At 40.3% G+C, this 21,853-nt stretch overlaps 1 protein-coding gene across 2 annotated transcripts in view; it reads left to right on the top strand.

The window, feature by feature from the left end:
* The window catches only part of GALNT15 (polypeptide N-acetylgalactosaminyltransferase 15), a 30,426-nt gene that overhangs the window by 3,507 nt on the left and 5,066 nt on the right, over positions 1–21,853 (top strand). For both annotated transcript variants that reach the window (XM_054192644.1, XM_054192645.1), the window contains exons 3-10: positions 3,402–3,568; positions 4,731–4,935; positions 13,273–13,440; positions 14,049–14,166; positions 14,947–15,141; positions 18,790–18,921; positions 20,008–20,109; positions 20,865–21,005. In XM_054192644.1, the coding sequence (XP_054048619.1) occupies positions 3,402–3,568; positions 4,731–4,935; positions 13,273–13,440; positions 14,049–14,166; positions 14,947–15,141; positions 18,790–18,921; positions 20,008–20,109; positions 20,865–21,005 (1,228 nt within the window). The remainder of the gene's footprint in view (positions 1–3,401; positions 3,569–4,730; positions 4,936–13,272; positions 13,441–14,048; positions 14,167–14,946; positions 15,142–18,789; positions 18,922–20,007; positions 20,110–20,864; positions 21,006–21,853) is intronic.

The following is a 21,853-nucleotide window of genomic DNA, read 5'->3' as shown; positions in this document are numbered from 1 at the left end:
CTAATAATGGCTGTTATTATTTAGTTAGAGAAAACCCAACCAGTCAAGAGACATTTCGGTGAGTTAGGTCCATGGACTTGGTCTCCCTCATTTCACTTGAAATTAGACAGCAAATTCTTCACACCAGAAGCTATGTCTACTAATTGTGAAGCAATTCCAGATACTGTAAAATAAAGCTGGCCAGGCTGCACACTTGTATACTTCATGTTTACTCTTAAACCAGGGTGTAAGGTATAAGGTAAATGCCATAAGATACACTTCACTGTTGTTCCTTAGAAAATCACATAAAGAGGTCTGTTGTGCTTTGCATTGGAGCAATGAGCAGCATAACTACAGTTTCTTCTTATGTGCAGAGTACAGAGCTCTGCTGGAAATAAACCAGAGCCTGTGAGCTGTGCTGTGCTGTGCCTTAACAGCCCAGGATCCAACTGCCTCACCTGGAAAGCAATAGTTTAGACCTTTCTCACCCGAATCCAACTTCTAACATAACCCCCGTCTCTTTGCATGCCTTTCAGGTGAATGTTTTAATCTAATTTTCAGATGCATAAAACTGTGTCTCTTCCAGCACTCCTACTGATCCCACAGTAAAACATACCCCAGTAGATGAATCAGGTACCTTGTTTTGCCGCATTTACTTTGAGAACCAGTTTTGAAACAGCCTGGGTCTGTGGGTGAAAAGGCCTAATAACTTGTCCAGTTGTAGTAGGAAGTTGTTCTTCCCCATCAAGACTCATTCTCTAAGGTACTTTTGTCCCTCAAAGGGCTTTTTTGCTGGTCTCAGTTGGTCCAGCTGCCATTGACACCCTCCTGGGACAGTGGACCAGAATCAAGCCTGCCATTGTGACTTTTATGATGGGGTTGTGCCTGTAAAAAAGTCTGGTTTCCTCTCTCGGGCTTGAGCATCAAACGTATGCAGGCAAAGAGAACTCACAAGCTGTCTAAAAAGGTTTTAAGTTTCATTACAAAAGCATAGCTTCCACCTGAGTGCTGTTGAGACCTGAATCTCAAGGAGACATTTTCCTGAAGGTAGGTGGGAGTCCCCGTCGGCAGTGCCTTTGCCGTGTCAGAATTGCTCTCCTGATCATTGCTGCTTGTTACGATTCCTTATTTTTCACAAATTGGATTAAATCACTATGTCTCATATCAGTCACAGCCCTGACTTTTTGAAATGCCGATTTATGATGGACAGTCTATGAAACTGCTCCAAATTATAGGGAAGGTATTTCTGTATACCAGTACCATTTCACATTTTTCTGAAGATTAGATATCTATATTGCAAGTCTTTGCTGATCTCCATGGCAACTAAACACTCACCACCTAGGTTGTGTATTCAAGTACAGTTGTTTTCAATTCTTTTCCAATTAAGATTCCACAACAGCCTTTTTTTCTTGCTATAACCACAGTACTAGCAACAAGGCATCGTAGTATTATGGTGCAAAATATAGGTGCTTATAGCTGTACTGAATGTTCCTGGTTGGAAACTGCCTGGTAGTAAAAGGACTGTATCAGATCTTCACTTTTCTTAATCACCTCTAGATTCTTCTTCCTGAAAATACAAACACTGCCACATGATGAAAGTATACTTTTCTCCATCCTGCTGAAAATGGAAACAATTATCCCATATGAAATTGTGAAATAACAGCATTGTAGATTACAGAAAATTAGTAAACCAAGGACAACACAGATTCATTAGAATGTAAAAATCATCAAGAAAATTTGCCTCTCTATACAAAAAGATATTAATATGAAGCAGTATAACTTTTTATTAAAGTATAATAAACTATTATAATTGTGCTCATTTTAAATTTATATTCCAGGAAGTGTATCTATAGTATTCATTTATTTGTATTTGTTATTAAATCATTCAGACTATGGATTCTCTTAAATGATAAGCAGGTTTATGGCTGGATAGTGTCTAGCAGCGTAGGGCCTCTGTCCATGAATAGGACTAAGTAAAATGGTAATAAACATAGCAGTATTAAAATTATATCCTTCGCATGAGCTTCTGCTGAGTCGCTAATTGTTTAACAACCGCTGTAAAATCTGTATGATGATTTGCTTGGCAATACAAAAATGCTGAAATAACAATGGGCCACATCCAGCCAGTTCAGTAATTCCTTGAAGAAGTTCTTGCTGCTAGAGATTAAATGAGTTAGGAAACTGAATGACTGCTCCTCAGGAAATGAAAAGATTTTAAAATGTGTTTCCTTTTGTAAGCAAAGCAGATATATAGGCACAGTCTTTGCATCTCTACAACGGGCATTTGAAGGCCTTTTCTGGAAAATGTGCATCCTCATGCCAGTATAGTGTATCCTGTCTCTCTGAACCAAGACTGGTCCATCAGAAAACACTTTTTGTCATGAATGCGATTTGTAGATCCTTTACTTACATTTATGAAATCACCATTGTTTGATGAGGGTTTATAGTTTTCGTATACAGTTTCTGTGAGGATGAATAGGAAGTGTTTTTCGTTCTTAAATGCTGGGGTTGTCAAAGCAACATATAATTCACTGTAATTTTGATGGAACTTTTTTCAATGTCATGGGTGAATTCCTGGCCCCATGGAAAACTGAGGAGCCGTGTGCCCCAGCTGGCACTCTGGAGCATCTCTACAAATGCCATACAGTAACCCATGCAGCCAGGTGGCTTGCAGTAGATTGTGTCAGTACCTGGAGTTGTAAAGTAAATAGCAGAAAATGGCATAAAGATAATCTACCCAGCTGAGAGCCTCATTCATCAGTGATTCGTTTTTATCAGAAAAAAAAACCCCAAGCTGTATAAACTTTATAGGGAAAATACGTTTACTTTCTTTTGTTTTAGAAACAAATGTTTCTACATTTGTTTTCATTGCCCATGTAAGGATCCATTTCTTTCCTGTACAGGACTGGGATGTTAGCTTCGTTCACTGGTCAGGCAGTCCACAGGTACACCAGTCTGTTGTGCAGATGAGTTATTTTGCTTATTAGTCTTACAGGTACTGGACTTCAGTTTACTCTTTTCTGTGTTACTTGAGAAAATGTGGAAATTGGTGGAGGCTGACTGACTTCCTTTATTCCCCTCTCTGCTTTGCTCTAATTGTCTTCAGTTTCTCTTTCTTTGCCTTCTGGACTGTTTCTGTTGAGCTGTGTATTTTCAAGCAGCCAGAGCAGAATAAAGTATCCCAGAATACAGCAAAACATTCCTAATTTTGCATTTTAATTTTTATAATGTCATTCCTGTATTTTCACTTTGTATTCCAGTCTTGGGCACCTTAATACATCCTTCGCTTAAGTAGAAGTGAGACAATATCTTAAACTGCTTTCCATCCCTGAAGGTTTAGGTGTAGCTTACAACTTTGCTCTGAGAGACAAGCAGCCATTTGTATTAGTGTTTTAGTGTCTCCCTCATTTTATCCCATGCAGGTGCCTACAGCAAGAATATGACTCCAGTCTGCCTACTGCTAGTGTCATCATCTGTTTCCATGATGAAGCCTGGTCTACCCTGCTGAGAACCGTGCACAGCATTATGGACACGGCCCCCAAGGCCTCCCTCAAGGATATCATCCTAGTCGATGACCTCAGCCAGCAAGGTAGTCCCCGTTTCTCTGTATGTGAGCTCTTTCTTCCAAAGCTTCAGGGAACAGAATCATAGAATGTGTTGGGTTGGAAGGGACCTTTAAAGGTCATCTAGTCCAACCCTCCTGCAGTAAGCAGAGACATCTTTAAGTAGATCAGGTTGCTCAGAGCCTCATCAGGCCTGGCCTTGAATGTCTCCAGGCACGGGGCCTCCACCACCTCTCTGGGCAACCTGTTCCAGTGTTTCACCACCCTCATTGTAAAGAACTTCTTCCTAATGTCTAATCTAAACCTCCCCTGCTCTAGTTTAAAACCATTGCCCCTCGTCCTATCGCTACATGCCCTTGCAAACAGCCCCTCCCCAGCTTTCTTATAGGCCCCCTTCAGATCTGGGAGGCGGCTATAATGTCTCCCTGGAGCCTTCTCTTCTCCAGGCTGAACAACCCCAACTCCCTCAGCCTGAATTCATAGGAGAGGTACTCCAGCATCTTCATCTCATGGATCATATTTGTGGCTCTCCTCTGTCCTCCTCCAAGAAGCATGTGAGGAAAGTAGAAGGCAAAGAGGACCCTCAGGAAGAGAGATAAGCAAAGCCCTGAGCTGGCAGCCAGGTTTCACTCTTCCATTCCTAGAATTCAGCTTAGCCTTTCAACTTTGAAATATGTTTCTTTTTTCCCCATCATTTCCAATCACTCTGAACATTCTTATTTTAAAATAAGATCATAGTATGCAAATCTTAGCCTTCCCACTGGACCAGATCTGCTGTAATAATTTCCAGACTTGGACTTTGGCTGAAGCATAGCGTGGAAAACTCCACATTGCTAAAGTAATCCAAAGCGCTTGGGAAAGCCAAACACCTGTAGTATCTCACTCTGATCTGCGCCTTTTATGAGACGATGAGAGCATCCACCTTTTGCTGAAAACAGGAGAGGAGGCTATAAAGTTTCTCATAGGAATAGCTTCACACCTAGTGAATCTCAGTTTCCATTAGTCTCTACTTCTCTTTGACATTATGCTGCTGTGGGAATACTTGGAACGTGACCTACTTGGCCATGTAAAACAAATACCCCCAAAACATTTTACCAGCAAGAAGTAGCATCTCCTACTACCTGTTGCTTTTCTAAAACAGCTTGAATCAAAGCTAAAACATTTGATTGACCATTCTGTTTCTGACAGGGCCCCTGAAGTCAGCTCTGAGTGAATACATCTCTAAACTGGATGGTGTGAAACTAATCCGGAGCAACAAGAGGCTTGGAGTCATACGAGGTCGGATGCTAGGAGCTGCACGGGCAACTGGGGATGTCCTCATCTTCATGGATTCACACTGCGAGTGTCAGAAGGGCTGGCTGGAACCCCTCCTAGCCAGGCTGTCCAGCAACCGGTAAATATCCCTGTGATCTCTGAGCTCCCTGCATATGCTAATTTCTGCTGAAAGAGATGTACTTGGAAAGATTTGGGTATTTTTTTTATCCTGTCCTTGTTACCGTGTTCCTTCTGGTCATATTGCTTTTATTTTCTACCTTATCACCACATGCATCATTCTGATATGTGGGAAGCAGGATAGGTCACGCCGCTGGTAACCCTCACTTCACCACAGTATCACTGAACTGCCAGAGTTTGTATCCAGTTAGATCTATAAGAAGTCTTCCTGGTTGTCTGAATTAAAAAAGTTGCAGTCTCAAGCTGTTTGGAAATTGGCAAACATCCACGAGAGAAACTACTGCAAGACTCCATTATTTTTAGTTTTTATCTGTCTCAGTCATGAAGCCAAGGCTAAAATGCTTTGTCCTCCTGAGCCAATTTGGCTGCATACCAATGTCACTTGTACCATCTCTGTTCCACAGAAAAAATAAACTTTCTGGGCAGCCTAAACAGTTCTAGCTAAGCACAGGTACTTTCACTGACATCAAACCAGCAAAGGAAGATACAGATTTGCATTTTCTGAGTCTTTCATGTTTAGGGTGGTGCTTGGGCCTGCTCGCTAATGTACAGCTGAGCTCATCTATGCAGTCCTCAAGTCCTTCAAAGAGATTAAATCACTGAAAATGTTTCAAGAATTACATGGCAGTAAATGCTTTACTAAAGAGACTTTTCTGAAAGAAAAATCTGTACATTAACTTGTCTATCATTACCCATAAGCCACTTGGGAAAAAATGAATAATTGCTTGAGGGAGTAAAAGAAAAAATACATCTTTAAAACTCTTACCAGACCGTTAAATCGTCATATTAAAGACCTTCAAAGGCTGTTCCCAGGCACTGGAACAAGCTGCTTTTATGGCTGATTATGTTTGCTTATAAGAGAATTATTTTGAATTTTTAGAAATGAATACATAATTCGGATGAAAACATTAAAAATACTGCACGTAAGAGTAATGCTGCCCTAGAATGTCAGGACTATTCATATTATTTTTTGTCTGCTGACTTATTAGATGGTTTATTATGAATATACTTCATGATTCTTCTGCCTTGAGGTGTAGTCTATTGTTGATGTTCATGCAAAACTCCTATCTGTATCAATCAGCCAGTTATTCAAGGTTGTATTGCTGAAATTAAAGAGTTATAAAAAGTCTCAGAGGAGAGCTATAGTGAAGGGGGAATTACAATGGCAACAGAGAAGATAGGATCCCACCACAATTGTAGTGATTCACTGTCAAAAATTATCTCAGCTAAGGGAATGTAAAGCCACAAAGCCTACCATAGCTCTGAGATTTATGTAGCACTGTCACCAGGGGGTGAGAAAGGGATTCTCTTCCCCTATAGGGCTCATATGCTTATTTATTCCTCCAGGAGAGCAGACTTTAACACTGAGTTAGCTAATTGCTAATTGGATCCATGGAGCAAAGGTAGAAGGATGTTTGGATAATAGTATGGTCTAAACCATCCTTTTCTGTGTGCTGCATCAGTCACTGTGTCTGACCCTGGAAGCTTTGTCACTGCTAGCGTGGAGAACCTGTGCCATTCCCCAGTGCACAGGGAAGACATGCTCCAAGGCATCTGGCAATCACTTTCACTCGCTGTCCTTCTCTCCCCAGCTGAAGAATGGTGATAATAACATTGACCTGATAAGGAAGTTAATTCATGATTTTTCCCAAATTGCCTGTAATGCTTGTGTAGAGATTGCTATGGAAATGTAAAGCATTAGCATAGTCAACTTGGCTTCATTTAGCAGTTGAGGAGCTGTTAAATTGAATCATGTGCACTCCCTGAGACTACCCAAATGAGGAAAGTACAGTGAAAAAAGCTTACAGTGACTGGTGAAACATTCATCATTCCTTTTCTTAATGTACCAGTCAAGCTGCAACTCATGCGCTTTTGCTGGAGAGACAGGATGGGAAAACACTTAATCACCTAAAGTGAGTGAGTTGTTTGCTGGCAAGGAAAAATGCAGTCTCTCCAAAGCTCAAACCTTTGCAGAAGCTCAGTGGAGCTGGAGAGAGATTTTAACTTTGAAAATTGTGATTAAGCCTGATTTTCTAGACTCCTGATCAGATCTACCACTATTATTGTGACCTGTCTTAGAGTGATGCCAAGAGATCCTTGCCCAAGCTGAGACCTCACTGTGAGTTCAACATACTTACAGAAAGGGAGATACCCCCGGTTCCGAGTAGCCTGTGGTAATGACAGACAGGACAAACATGAGAAAAATTGTCCCAGTTTTACAGGTATGGAAATATTTGAGAGATGCTTGACTTGCTCTGGGTGATGACATTTCATTTCCCAATGTGATGGTTTATTCACTAATCCAATCAAAATTATTTTCCCCAAAAGCGTTGAATCTTTCTAAAATCATTACACATGCATTTATGGGCACCTTGACTGGGACTAGTTCTGTGAAGCATACCTACCAAACTGACTGGGAAGCTGTGCATCAGCTTAGTATATCGCCTGGAGAATGGTTCAGCAGTTTGTAAAGCATCCCTTGGCATTTTGATTATTCAAGGATGAATACTGTAGGCACCTGGACAATGTTAGAAAACTAGATGAGATGCCCCACAGATCATTTCATTTGGCAACTGTTTGTGTTCCAGGATAATTCCAGGTAAGTAGCATGGTCTACAGTAATGCAGCTGTACAATTATTACAGTCGTCTTTTGAGGGGTTTGCCTTTACCAGGAGACTGCAGGAGACAGCTGCTATTTTGTTTTCTGTCCAAAAGCAGTGAAAGGCAGAGGGGGCATGTAATAAACTGTGCCATGAAGCCTTGAAAAGGTTGCTCTTCTAACCTAAAAACAGTGTCCCTTAAAAACTGATCCAAAGTGTCGTTCCTGAGCATACTGCATGAAAGCAAAATGAATCTTGCTTATATTCTTGACAAGGAATTCCACCTCTAAAAAAGGCATGGACACCAGAACTGTGGCAGAGAGGTGGCTTGCAAAGAGGTAGCTTGCCCCTATGACTTTTCCCCTGCTCCTGGTTGCAAGGGCTGTTTCCCTCTGTGCCAGCGCACTGCCTACCTCACAGCTCAAATACTATGTTAGGAAACAGAAGCCTGTGATATTATTAAAAGAAGCCTATCTAGTTTCTAAAATTCAAAGTGCCTTTACTTAGCACTGTGATTCTAGGTCACTAATCTTTGATGAAAATGCTGTTAAACAGAATAAGAAATTAACATAGCAGTGGAAAGGTAGCTCATCTGCTGTTTGCTCCCATTCTGGACTGAATGGGAGCCTCTGCTTGTAGATACAGGAATAGAAATAGAGTTCTGCTGTCCAGAAAATTTCTGTGTGGTTCTAGTTTTATGGTAATACACTAGAGAGAAGGGAGATACTTTGCACTAAAGTTGAACAGCTTCTTCATCTCTTTTCATCTGATTCTCCACTTCTCAGTGGCCCAAACCCCAGCCTTTCAAGCTACCAAATACATAAACCATCTGTTTTCTACCTTCTTACGGGCTCAGGGAAGCATGATGTTATCCATCCAAAGCCCACACAACGCCAGCATCTGAGCATGCATTTCCGTGCTACTCTCCTTGTTTTGAAAACCTTCCATGTACTTCACATATAACAGCCTGCTTCCTGAGACTTCTCTGTTGCCTAATGCTTTTGTATCCTCCATTTGTCAATAACCCTCATTTCAAATTCAGTAAATTAATGTTCTGCATTTACATGGTATGTTATGTGAAGATATGCTATCGCTTTGCAGTCTTTGACAGTTGATCAAGATCAGTGGGTGACCTATTTTAAAGAAGTTGAGGTAAAGAAACTGAAGACAAGAATCTAAAGCCAAAAGCCAATACTACTGCCAAACGTAGGAGCAATGAGGATTTAGGCATGATTCATGGCACAGTGCCCTGATTGTCCAGTGTAAAAAAGGTATTGGTTGCTCCTACAGATTTTGGTACCCCACATACAAATTTGAATATTTTAACAAAAAAGACAGGTTCAAAAGATTTTTTTTTTTTAAATAAAGGATTCTGTTAGCACTCTACCAAGCAGAGACTTGACGTATATGTTTAGTGCTTAGCATATGAGTAGTCCATCAATTCAAGGAGACTGTTCATATGCCCTGAGTTAGTCTGGAGTTGATCTGTAAGGCATTTTTAAGTAATCCTTTATACCATAGTTTTACCATTCCTGATCACTGCATTTTATCTTTTTATTAACCCTAACTAATTTTAAATGTTTTGCATTACTATTTCCCTGAAGACTTCAGCCAGCCAGCGAGATGTTTTCAGTGAAACTGCCGTGTGCTGTGGAACCAGTGTGGGTTCTCAGTTACTTACTGAAGTTTTGACTATGTGCAGAGCCAGAAAACTTGGACTGCCTGGATTTCCTAGCTATCCAGTTTTTACAGGGAATGATACCCTCTGAAACTAGTTGAAGAAAGTACATAATTTTCATGTGGGTTTTTTTTTGTTCCTCCTTATTTAACGTGGGATTTAAACAGATTAAAATGAGTTCCCTTCCCAGCAAAAGAAAGTATAAATCAATAAAACGCACTTTCAAAAACCAGTGTATCTAAAACTTCAAAACAGATGTGTTAATTAAATCTCCCTCTCCTCATGTTACTTATTCTAAAAATATAAAAGAACATAATGTCCATGCTGACTGTAAAGGGTCATGGGAAGACATTGCATTTGCAATTGTATTTGGTTGAGAAATCCCAAACCAGGAAATTGTTTTTGTTTGGGTTGCTCTTTTTCATGGAATTGTGACCTTTTGTAGTTCATGTGTGTTCCAAGCATTTGAAATATTCGCAAATTAGTCAAATGGTTCAAAGTCTTGCTGCTAGTTGTATTTGAATTTCCTGTTTTTCCCTTTCCTTGGATTCCACAGAGTAAAATTAGCAGTAGTTTGCCAGTGTGTGTTTCATTTCAAAGTACTGAGAAGCTGCTGACTGTCTGCCAGTTACCCAGTTAAAAACAAAAAGAATAGCTAAGAACATCTCCCAATTTTCAATTACCTTCTGTTGCAAATTTGCATTTACAACCACGCAATCATAAAACCGTCACTGAATATGCAGAAAACAGATCTTTTATTAAAAAAAGCATTAATAGCAAAAGATAGGTAATGCACTGCTTGATTAAAATTGGACGTTGGCCAGTTTTCACACAGATAAAGTTACTGGATTCCTCTATTTCAGATCTGAAAGACACTCAAAGCATTTAAAATTTCAAGAAGGTGTTTCTATTGGTTTCATCAGACCTACACCAGCTTATACTAGGTGAAGATCTAGCATTACAGTTACATACTCTTGAAAATTGTTATCTTGGTATTCTGAAAGAGCTACTAGAGTAATAGCTCTAAAACACAGTTATCAGTTTGTACTGTATAATTTTCTGGGAAAGAAGATTAGATTTTTATTTTGTTCTGGTTTATTGTTGAATTTAGGCAAGGTAGAATGTGACCTATCTGGTGAGTTATTTTTGGCTGTCTTAAACACTGTAATTTTCCATGTCATAATTTGCAGATAGTTTGGATAATTGCTTGGTCTCCAAACCATCAGAATCCATTACATCACTGCAGGTATTTTTCTTGAAAGGCATTGAAGAGTCAATGCCCAATAACAAGCACATCAAAAGCATGCATTAAAAAGAAAGGATTATTTTGACAAGAACTGCTATTGTGGTGCTTACTCTTATAGCAGTTGCACTGATGCTAGAAGCATCATTGGAGTTTGGAGTTTTATAGTGGCAACAAATTTCAAGTGGATCCAAAAAGAAGGACAGGTTTTAAATGGCTGAAATGATATGCAAATGCAGGATAGTCTGAAATGTCTGGATCATCTGCTCCAGAATGTATCTGATCCAGAATATACCTGAGCATAACTGAGCATCCACATTGTCCCTGTCTGGAACTATCTTGGATATGTGCATGTGATATAGTCTCCAAGGTCAAGGTTTTTTGAATGGTTTAGTCTACGTTTTCTCCTCTGGCTTCCACTCCAATACACCCTCCTGATATTTCATTCTTGACTCTGTAATTGTAAAGTGAATTACCCTGGGGTCATTAGTTTCTCAGTCCTGTCTGGATGAGAATGGATAGGCAGGTAGCAATAGATAGCATTCATTTCAGCAAGTAGCAATGACCTGAGGTACAACTCGAACTACACTCCTAACCAGACAGTTGTCAGAGATGCTCATACACTGGAGAATGCAGCGGGATGTAGAAATTACAATTACGTTGACTTTTCATTTTTTGAAGTTTAGTCATATAAAATCCATTTAATTTGTCATCTGGATTTTTCTCAGCATATCCAAGAAAAAACATGTGCTTGTGTGATTCCACTGGGACACTACCTTTTAGTAACTTCTAGAAGCAGTTAGTTTACTTTTCATGCTGTTAAGTGAGTAAAAGTTAAATACAGCTTTCAGTAGAAGGGCTTTTGCTGGCTGGAGTTTGAGGTGGTTGCTCCTGCCCTGGATAAAAAACTGTGTCACAGGGGTATCACCAAGGGAATCACGGAGGATATAATCTTTACTATTTTTATTATCATTTCTTTCAATTTCTTCTTGAAAGAAGAAGCATGACAACAAATCACTGCCTTAATGTATATGCCTACAAATGTTGCAGGTGACCATAAAATTTTCTCTTCTATTTATAAATCCAGTGCTTGTTTCTAAGAGTGCCTATTATTACCTATTACAAAGGCTGGTTTTACACCTGAATGGAGAAATATAATCACTTCTCTATTGTAAATCTTTCTGCCTTTAGCTCATCATAGGACAGTCTGCTTTTATCAGGAAACAAAGGAATAACCGAGTCATGTTAACGCTATAGTCTGCATAGATCATCTTCATACAATTCACTGACAATCAGTAGTCTCTGTTTCTCCATGCGCTTCTAAAATTCTCTACAGGAAATCGCAACTGTGATAAAACAAAATTTGGAGTTTCCCCCCACCCCGATACTAAAGAAACATTAGTCTAGTGATTGTAAAGTCAGAGAAGATACGTCAAGATTACATTAACATCACCCAGAGCTACCATCTTCCTTGCCTGGTGCTGGTCTCTGCCATGGAAAAGTAAAAAGGGCTCACTGTGTTGGAGACTTCTGAGATGACCTTTCTTCATTGATAATATTATGTTTTAAGCATATTTCTCTCAAAAGTGATCTCTGACCAACATATATATCTTTAAAAGAGGAGGTAAAACCTTCTACTTATTGCCCCAGAATTGACCATTTCACTTCTCTCTCTCAGTTTTAACAGGAAGTTATTTTCTAGGGAAAGAGCTACTCCAGAATAATTTCTTATATGGATACTCTTACTCTAGAACAAGAGTAATTTTTTCCAGTGTACCTTAATCCCTAGTAAGTGTTACTGTTCTTTCTCCAAAGGACCTTCTGTCTAGAGGCAAGGCCTTACACTGAGACCAGAGGTTATCCTTTTTGCATAACAGAAAAGAAATGGATGATGTTCTTCAACACTTTTTTTCCTGCAGTCCCTGATACCATTGCATTTATACTTTGAAAATTCCCAAATGCGATACGTCATTGACCTGGAAACAAGGAACACTGGTGGCTCTTCTGAACTACCAGTTAATTCCCAGATGATGTACGAGCACACTGTGAAATACCATGACATGTTTGCCATGGGGAAATGTCTAATACCTCTTCTCAGACTAATCCAAATTTAGCTGAAGTTAGAAATGAATTGGAGGATTGCTACTTATGGTGCAATGGCTCTGTTCTGGCTCTTAAAAGTAGATTCCTCACTGTGACAGTGTATTTGCAAGAGCATTTTAAGCTTGTGATAAAATACAAACAGAAACTGGCTTGTGAACGCAGTGATAAATGTTTTTGCAGAACAGCTGGGAGAACAAAATAAGGATAAGTGCACTCTTTGTTGGCCTGAAGTGACAAATTCATGAAGTGTGTGGAACATCTACAGGAAAATGAAAGTGTTTGGGGCCAAAATCATCTTTTGCTATGGACTTTGCATCCATGCAAAGTCTACAGCATCAGAGGCTGGCGCCTCTGTGGGACATAGCTTTATAAGAATTCTGATGGTTAATTTGTAGCAAAATCCTGCATAGCTTTAAATGACAATGTAAGGTACAGGTTATCAATAAATTATTGATCTTCAGATTCCTCACTGCAGGCTCAGTATTCCCATGCACTGAGCACCTGAGCTTCTATCAGCAGGGAAAATAACGGCTTTTAACATCTAGAGGAGTGCTTGTGCTTGACAGTGTCAAAAAGGAGAACCACTGTTTACTAAGAGTAGTGAACGTAATTTGCGGGTTGGCTTTGAAAATAAATTATATTGTCTTTTTCAGAAACAGTGTCGTCTCCCCTGTCATAGATGTCATAGACTGGAAGACTTTTCAGTACTATCACTCTGTGGGCCTGCATCGAGGTGTTTTTGATTGGAAGCTCGATTTTCATTGGGAACCAGTGCCAGAGCGTGAAGAGAAGGTACGACAGTCTCCCATCAGCCCTATCAGGTAACAGTCCATCAGCCAATACGACTCCGCTCAGTTCAGCAGCAAAACTGTACAATTTGGGTCATCTTCCAGCTAACAGAAGAGAGACGTGGTTAATTGCATATGCTTGGTTAACGTTTTTTGAAGGGATAGGTTTTTGGTTTACACTGACTTTGTTTGGCCTTTAGTAAATCATTCTAACTGTATTGCAGTCATACTTTCAGCATGACAAGTATTTTCCACACATTGAGGCAACTAGTATACAACCTGACCAGACACAGTGTGGAAGTTTGTAGGGAAAGCAAAAGATAGATCATGCAGAGTTAAAAGAGCTGTCTTAATCATTATCTGTTTGTCTGTTGTTTTGGCTGTACGTGTATGTAATACTTCCCACTCTTCTGAGCTTTATTTAATACTTCAGCCCTTGGCTCCCTTCTCCAAGTAAATACTAGAATTCAGATCCAATTATTCTTTCTTTTGGGTAGATAATCAATTCATTGAAGCTTATACGGAGTAGTATTCAATCATTTTGCAATACTATCTCTATGGAAATGGCAGGATTTTCAGCCTTCACGTAATTCCCTATCCAAAACTAAGGCTGTTCACATCCAGACTTGTTTTCTACAAAGGAGTCCTGTGGTAGCTGGTGCAGTGGTGGCCATGGATCGACATTACTTCCAAAACACCGGAGCTTATGATTCTGACATGACCACGTGGGGAGCAGAAAATCTGGAGCTATCTATAAGGGTAAGAACTTTTTAATTAAAACATCAAGCTCTGGTAACTATTGGGCTTTTAAGGAACCTGAATGAAAAGGCAAGAAGCAATTTATAAATGCATTTAAGTGCAGAATGTCTTGGGGTATGGAGAATATCGCTTTCCTCTCAGATATCTATCCCCACGCTCTGTGATCTGACTGTACAAGAACATGCATCTGCTGTGAGTTAGGAGCATTATGTCAGGAGACAGAAGTTTTACTGGCTATCACTATCTGCCCAAGGACAGAGTCACTGGTTTTGGCACCTTCTAAAAGCTGCCTCTTCTTTTTTGGCATGTAACATGCACCAAAGGGAGAGTAACCTTTATTTCTTTGCCAGCCTGTAGTTTTAATACCAAACTGTTTATATTATATTGTTTGCATTGATTTTTGCTGGATACAAGGAGGAACTGATACTAAAAAGCAATGAAATATGCAGACACAAAGGGCACAGAGTCTTTAATGTCCCAGACAAAAGAAGGTAAGCCCCCAGGCCTCTTCACTACACTGCACTGTTTGCGCACAGAAAAACATAAAAGCATATAAATAGCCATACTGAGTCAAATCAAAAGTCTGTATCTTCTCTGTGTCTCTGTATCGGTGGGAAGGAATATATGAAGAAGCACATAATAATGCTCTTGCTGTTTCCTGCAATGTGGAGATTAGGATTTCCTGAGGCAGAGTCTATAGTAAAGGAGCTTCTCCTTTTTAGATAAAAGTAAGCAAAATAAGATAATCTCTTTTTGTGCCTTCACCTTCTTTTGTTTCAGACCTGGCTCTGTGGTGGCTCTGTAGAAATTATTCCATGCTCCCGAGTTGGGCATGTCTATCGAAATCACTTTCCCCATGCTTTCTCCTATGAAGATGCCATTGTGAGGAACAAAATCCGAATAGCAGAGACCTGGCTGGGCACTTTTAAAGAGAACTTCTACAAGCATGACACAGTGGCTTTCTTAATCAGCAAGGTAAAGATATCTGTAGTGGTTTATTCCTGAGGGAAGGAGTGCGTGTTGAGGTAGGTGAAGGGGGTGGAATAGAGATGGGGTGTCTGTGTACGGTCAAATGTTCAATGTGCGTGGTGTTGGGGGTAGTCTTCTTACGAAACCTTCCAGTAGAACAGCTGTCAGATCAGGAAGGAAAGAGAGAAACTCGTACCTAGGTGTTGTTTGCTGAAGCTATCAAATCTCTTAGAGTATGACTCCTTCTGAAATGACTCCTTCAGCTTGCCCAACAAGCTGTGATTTTTTTGTCCACCAATAGTATATGGAGTGTTGCAGTGCATCTGAAGTGGAAGCTAGTAGCGCTGTGTGCTCAGAAGGCCCTCCTAGAGAATTCATTCTTTGTTACTGAAGGTCTTCCTCATGCGATTCATGAGGATATTCAGTAATATTCACGGGCACGTGGCAAACTATGATGTCTCTTCTACTGGAAGGGAACATATCTGAGTGGTCCATTGACAAAAAAGGTGATTTTTTTTTCCTGAATTGACAGATGTCCAGAAGCAACAACTGTCTGTAACTGAGAAAGTCAGATCTCAACATGGCCACTATTTACAAGTTACTTTTTAATTAGAAGCATCACTCAGGCAGCAGTCAGACCTCCAAGGATTTGGATTCCCAGCAGTTTGTATGCTAAGACAGGTTTGCAGCCAGGTGTGTGGCGTGGCCCTGGCATGCAGCCACACTTGAACTGCCTGCAGACTACACACCATCCAACAACTACAGAACAGCCACACTTGTTTTTAAGCCACTGTGTAATCCATTGCAGATCAGGATCCGTCAACAGTCTGTATATCCTATGTATTACAAACCAGTGGATGTTTGTTTATTGGGAGTCATGCAGCTGTGGTTCATGTTGTTAATGTTAACCTGGTAATAATGTGAAGTTGTTAATGTTGCTGCAGTTCTCAGGAATTCTCTGGCTCCAATACCCTTTCTTGTAATGATATCCTCTCCTACAAGGCAGTGGACAAACTTGGGAGCAGTTGTGAATGAAAACGTGTCATTCGTCTTCTTGTTCATTTAAGAACGCCATGCTTTTAAGAACAAAAAGATTCACTGAAAACAGTTAGGCAGAGCATGGGTAGGTGCTGTGCAGAGTTTCCCATTCAGTTTTACTCATGCATTTCAGTCCTGCATGCCTCAGTCATTGCAGTGATGGCCATTGTCTAAGCAAGTCAGATCCAGCAGGAGCTGCATTGTATTGGGGAGAGGAAAAGTTCTGTGCGTCAACGTGGCTTCTCTCCTGTCACCTAGTCTGACATCCTTATACCCCACCAGTGGATGTGCCCCTCCAGGCAGCTTGCTATGCTAATCCTAGAGTCTGAGGCTATCACATTCCTTTTTTTTAATCTACTTTCACTTTTTCTAAAAAGCTTCTCCCTCCTTGTATGTGTTGCCGGTTTGAACCCCACTGGCCAGAAGTTCATCAATTGACTCACAAGGGTTACAGACATGAAATTACAAGGACGATGCTAGGCCAAGTCTTTTAAGATGGGCAGTTAGGTCTTTTAAATAATTTAATAATTTCATGAGGGCCTTTCTTGTCAACTCAGAAGCAATTTTCTGTACTAAAAACTACAGACATCAATGATACCATTTACTAACTCTAAGCACCATGACCTTTTGCCTAAGAGTTTATTCTAGCCAGAATACTTTTAGTACTCCTAAGTATGATGCTCTTTCAAGTGATCAATTTTACGATCTCTGTGCTCAGCATACCATAACATAAAAGGCCTTTTTCTCTCTTTCTTTCTTTCACAGCCAATATTTTCAGTATGTCACTGCAGCGGGATGTTATTCAAAGGGCAGAAGCAAGCGATGACATTACTGCCGCTCAGCTGCAGAGGGGCCCTCCGGGGATTTATTGCACTGGGAGGGCAAGCGGAGCCACCTATTGGCCACTAGAAAAATCTCCGTGAGCCTTGACGGCCGACGTTGCCCTCTGCAGAAAATAACTAGTGACCCCCATTTAGGTTGCTTTATAAATCTTCCCATTTTATGGTCTGAATCGCATCCTGCGCAGGATTCCCGTGGGGTGAGCGTTAATGCAGATGAATAAGGCCCTTCCCAGCTCTCTGCTATTTCAGCTACCGTCTCTTTTTCTCCTTTTCTTGTGTGGTTTGTTTATTTAATTTACAAGCAGTTTCCTTTCTGATTGGTTTACAGGGTTAATGACTTTCTTTACATTATTTACAGTATTTATTCGGCATTAAATGCAGACTGTAACTAGTATGACAAAACGAGATTTACTGCCATTGCCTTCTTCAGCCAAAGCAGAATCTCATGAGAAACATCTCTTGTTAGGGGAAACGTTTTACTTCTCTATTTCCCTTTTCCAAGAAAACCTCTTATTGAATCCAAGACTGATACTCAAGTGTTGAGCTTTGCCTGTGCAGCTTACAGGGGGTGGCAAAAAGTGCCCCGTGGCATGATTGATCCCTGCCTTTAGAAACTGATACCTCTCCATGGATCTCCAAGGCCCTTCATTTGTCAGTGTTTTCCAGGCATGTCGCAAAGTCCTTTTTTTCTTTCTTATGGATGCAGAGAAATAGCTGGTCTGAGGAAAAGTTGAAAAGTAATTTATGGGCAATTCTTTGCTTATGTTACCAATTTTAATTTCTGACGTAGGAATCCAGACCAGTTTCCTGGAATCCAAACCTGCATTTTTAAAAAGTAGAAACTTGAAGGGGGACATTTACTGCTGGCAAGAAAAAGGAGAGAGACTTTTAAGGGTGGTGAAGATATTTTTAGTATCAGGGCACTGAGAGAGTTAGAAAAGTGTTTTATGTGGTTTTGCAACTGAAGGATTAGGCACCTGCTTAGAGGTTTTCAGAACCCTGTTAGCCATCTTCAGTGCTAAATGTCCTCAAATATTCAGGCTCTCAGTCCTTTGCAGTGCAGATGCCTGTAGCTGCACCAAGGTTTGAAGGCACTTTTCTTTTTTCAGAACAGAGTTGCTACCAGGAAGGGTGAGAGTTGATATTGTGTGTATATAATTCAAGAAAACACATAAATCATAGAAAAGGGTTTATGACATTATAGCCACAAAACACATTGACTTACTAGATCTAGTAACTGTCAGATAATGTGATAGACAATATTTTGGGCTAAATTCTGTCATCACTTACATCCTCTGATCATGGAGGACTGACGATAACTGGGTAATTTGGGCTATTAAAGGCCAGGAAATTGAATTTTAATCAGCAGGGCAAATTCTATACTGAATTACAATCTAACACAATCCCACTGATTTCAGTGCAACAAGTATCAAACTTGTCCCTGACTTTTTTAATTATAAGGATGACAAAGACCGACTTATCTTGCAGTATAATAATCATTTTCAGAGGAAATACTTATTTTCACAGTGTATGCTACTTCTGACACATTTACTTCCATCACAATGCCAGACTAAATGCTGTTTTAGCACAAAATTGGAGGAAAGCTATAGCTGGTCCTCCTCCTTTGCATATTCATGAGAAATATATAGCGATATCTATAACATGCAGGATAGAAGAGGTGGTAGAAATAATTCCTATGTAGTCATTTTTACTTCTATCATCTTTAACACAAATAGACTAGTAACCTTGTTGCCCCTGTGCTTTCTCCATAAAGGCAGAGAAGCCGGACTGCAGTGAGCGCCTTCAGCTACAGAAAAGACTGGGCTGTAGAAACTTCCAGTGGTTTGTATCAAATGTGTACCCTGAACTCTCCCAGCCTGAAGACACACCAAGATTCTCTGGCAAGGTAAGAGAAAGCACACTATAAAGAATGATTAGTGGTTTTGCATTCTTCAAAGACCCCAGTATTGCTTCCATGTACTAAGTACTCAGAGAACATAGAGTAAGAGGCTGTTCCTGCTTTGAAATGTTTATTATCCAAACAGCCAATGCAACTAGGATGGAAAGAGAAAGAAAAGGACAGAGGAGACAAACATTTGGTCCAAATTCTCACATAAACATCGAAAGCCAGCCAGGGGATGAACCCATATTGTCTGAATCAGTTCAGTGTCACAGCTCAGAGGAACCTAACCTTAGGTTCTTTAGGTGCCATTAGTGAAGGAAAAGAATTGTGTTGCCTTACGCAGATGGCAACTGCAACAGCAGCTGATATATCTCTGTACTGACCCATGTGCATGAAGAGAAAAAAGCATTTCTTCAGTCCTGCACTTCCCCCAAGGGCAGAGGTGGTAGCAATAGCAGTTCCCTGGCTGACTGTGTACAGGAGGCAATATTCTCAATGTTTTCTTTTAAAACACAGAGGATGATAATTACCATTCATTAAAATATGAATTTCTTCCATTACTGGAAAGGGCTTTCCCCCAACAAGGCAACAAGATCCACTAATTAAGTCACTGCTTTCTGTAGCCAGATTTTACTGTGTCCTTTTACTATTTCGTCTGTTCTTTATCATCAAAGTTTGCTTGAGAAGAGTGTAAGAACTGAGTGTGGATCACAGGAATCGTCACGTTTTTTTCTTCTGGAATATCTTAATTTTTTTCTGAATACAGTGTCCAGTTGAAGTGCAATTTTCCATTAGCATAAAAATGTTGAAAGATTTATTTTAACTATCATAATAGTTAACACCAGAAGTGGGTATCTCTAACTTAAGCAAAACTCGTTGAGTAACACTGACCTTTGGTGGGACTCTGCCTTTTGTATCAGAGCAGTTGGCAAGTTCAATATGCAAGATCGAGTCTGAAAGAAAAAAATACTGCCTGAATTCTGAGGAAAAACATATATCATAAAGAGATATAATCACAAAAAAGTTAGCTGAAGGATACTTTGTTTGTATCTGATTGTGCTTTATTTCAGTATAAACCTTTACTTACAGCTTTACAATACTGGTGTTGGCTTCTGTGCAGATTACAGACCTGGAAGAGCCATTGCAGAAGGCTCTATCGAACTCTCCCCTTGCAGTGACAGTCTCACCCAGGTACTGTAATACTTTAAGAAGAAGACAGTCACTCTGACATGTAAATGGTTGGGTTGACATTAGCGGAAATACTGATGTGTTAAAAATTAGGCATGTGCTAAGGCAATGATGCCCACTCCTGCAGCTGCGTGTCATTTGAAAAATGGCAATGTTCCATATGTCACTGAGGCCAGATACCCACACTTTGCTCCAGCAGACATCATCAAGTGCCTATTTGCTAGTAGTAATTGGGATGGGTTTCCCCATTAGTGCCTAAAACTGCAGTTTAGTGCCTGAACTGCAGTCAAAGACAGGAGGGAAATTCATATAGACTTCCCAGCTGGCATTAGACCAGCAAGTTCATGCGTTAAAAGAAGCCAAACCAATACAGACTGACTGCAGACATTTACTCCAAGTCCCAAGCAAGTTTTGCTGCTTACACTTAGCTCAGGGAAAGCTGCAGGCATGCTTCTAACTGCAACGTTGTCAGAAACAGCCTTCTGTTCAAATATTTATTAAACTAGAAAATTTTATTATAGGATGGGTTTACTTTATACATGATTACAGTCCACAAAGCCTTTCCTTAGGTAAATAGTTATGCCAGAATTAGCTAGCCGGGGCAATTGCTTTGCAGGGTCAAGGCTGTTGGGTGTCCATCACTCATGTTGGGATTGCATCTTAACAAACATGTACAGGAAATTATTTTTGGAATTAGCATTTTAAAATGATTTGGAATGTCCTTCTGTCGTTGTTCAAACAAACCCTCTCTTTTCCAGCACTTTGAATATAACAGCATGAAGGAAATCCGGCTTGGTTCTGCTCCGCTGTTTTGCTTTGATGTCAGACACGGGAAGGTTATCCCTCAAAACTGTACAAAGGAGACAGACAACAGCCACCAGCACTGGGATGTCCAGGAGGTCAGTAGTGACTGCCGCGAGGGGAAGGCAGCTGATGGTGACTGTGGGATCACTGAGTGATTGACAGGATTCATGTGTGGGGAAGGAACGAGGTATCTGAAGGGCAAGTTTCACTTCTATACCATTTTCACCCAGGAAATTTAGGATGACTCTTGCCCATTTACACTGTCTATGTGAAACAGATTTGGTTTAAAAATACAAATTGCAGGAATACTACCTAAATTCATATGGCCTTGTCCTTGTACTGGTCTTACAGGAGTAGAATCAGAATCAGTGGCTGTGGAAATAAGAGCAGGGCAAATCCTTGCCCGCTTCTTTTGGATACAGGAAGGGCCTGGGAATCCTGAACTCTCCCAAATGAGAACTCTTTGGGAGTAGGGCAAACACTAAAATTCCTCCTGCATTGTAAGCAAAGAGCAAACTTCCTATTAGAGAAATTCAGTATTGTTCAGTGGGGTTCACCCAGCAGAGCAGGAACTGCTCTACAAGACTGAAAAACGTCATGCTGTAGGACAGCCTGGGAAAATAGCAGTTGCTGTAGTTGTAGGGATGCTGTAATCTTCTGGTGCAGTTCCTACTGTAATTTGTTTTGATTCCTAAGGGAAGCAGTGGTCCTTTTGAAATTTTGTGGCCTGTAGTACTGTAGTTGATGCTGATGACAACCTGTATACCTGTAAGAAACAAATAGTGGTGGAAAAGAAATTTCTTGAATTCTGCACCTACCGCTCCTATCAGCTTTGAAAGGAATTATGAATACTCACCATGCCCTGGGCTCAAAGCTAAACCTAATCATTATATTTAGAGCAATACTTAAAAATTTTTGAGCAACCAGTCATTACTGGTGATCT

This window comes from Rissa tridactyla, chromosome 2 (genome assembly GCF_028500815.1).
Source record: "Rissa tridactyla isolate bRisTri1 chromosome 2, bRisTri1.patW.cur.20221130, whole genome shotgun sequence".
Classification (NCBI taxonomy): Eukaryota; Metazoa; Chordata; class Aves; order Charadriiformes; family Laridae; genus Rissa; species Rissa tridactyla.
The sequence above is the reverse complement of the archived record's forward strand: the minus strand, read 5'-3'. Positions and strand labels throughout refer to the sequence as shown.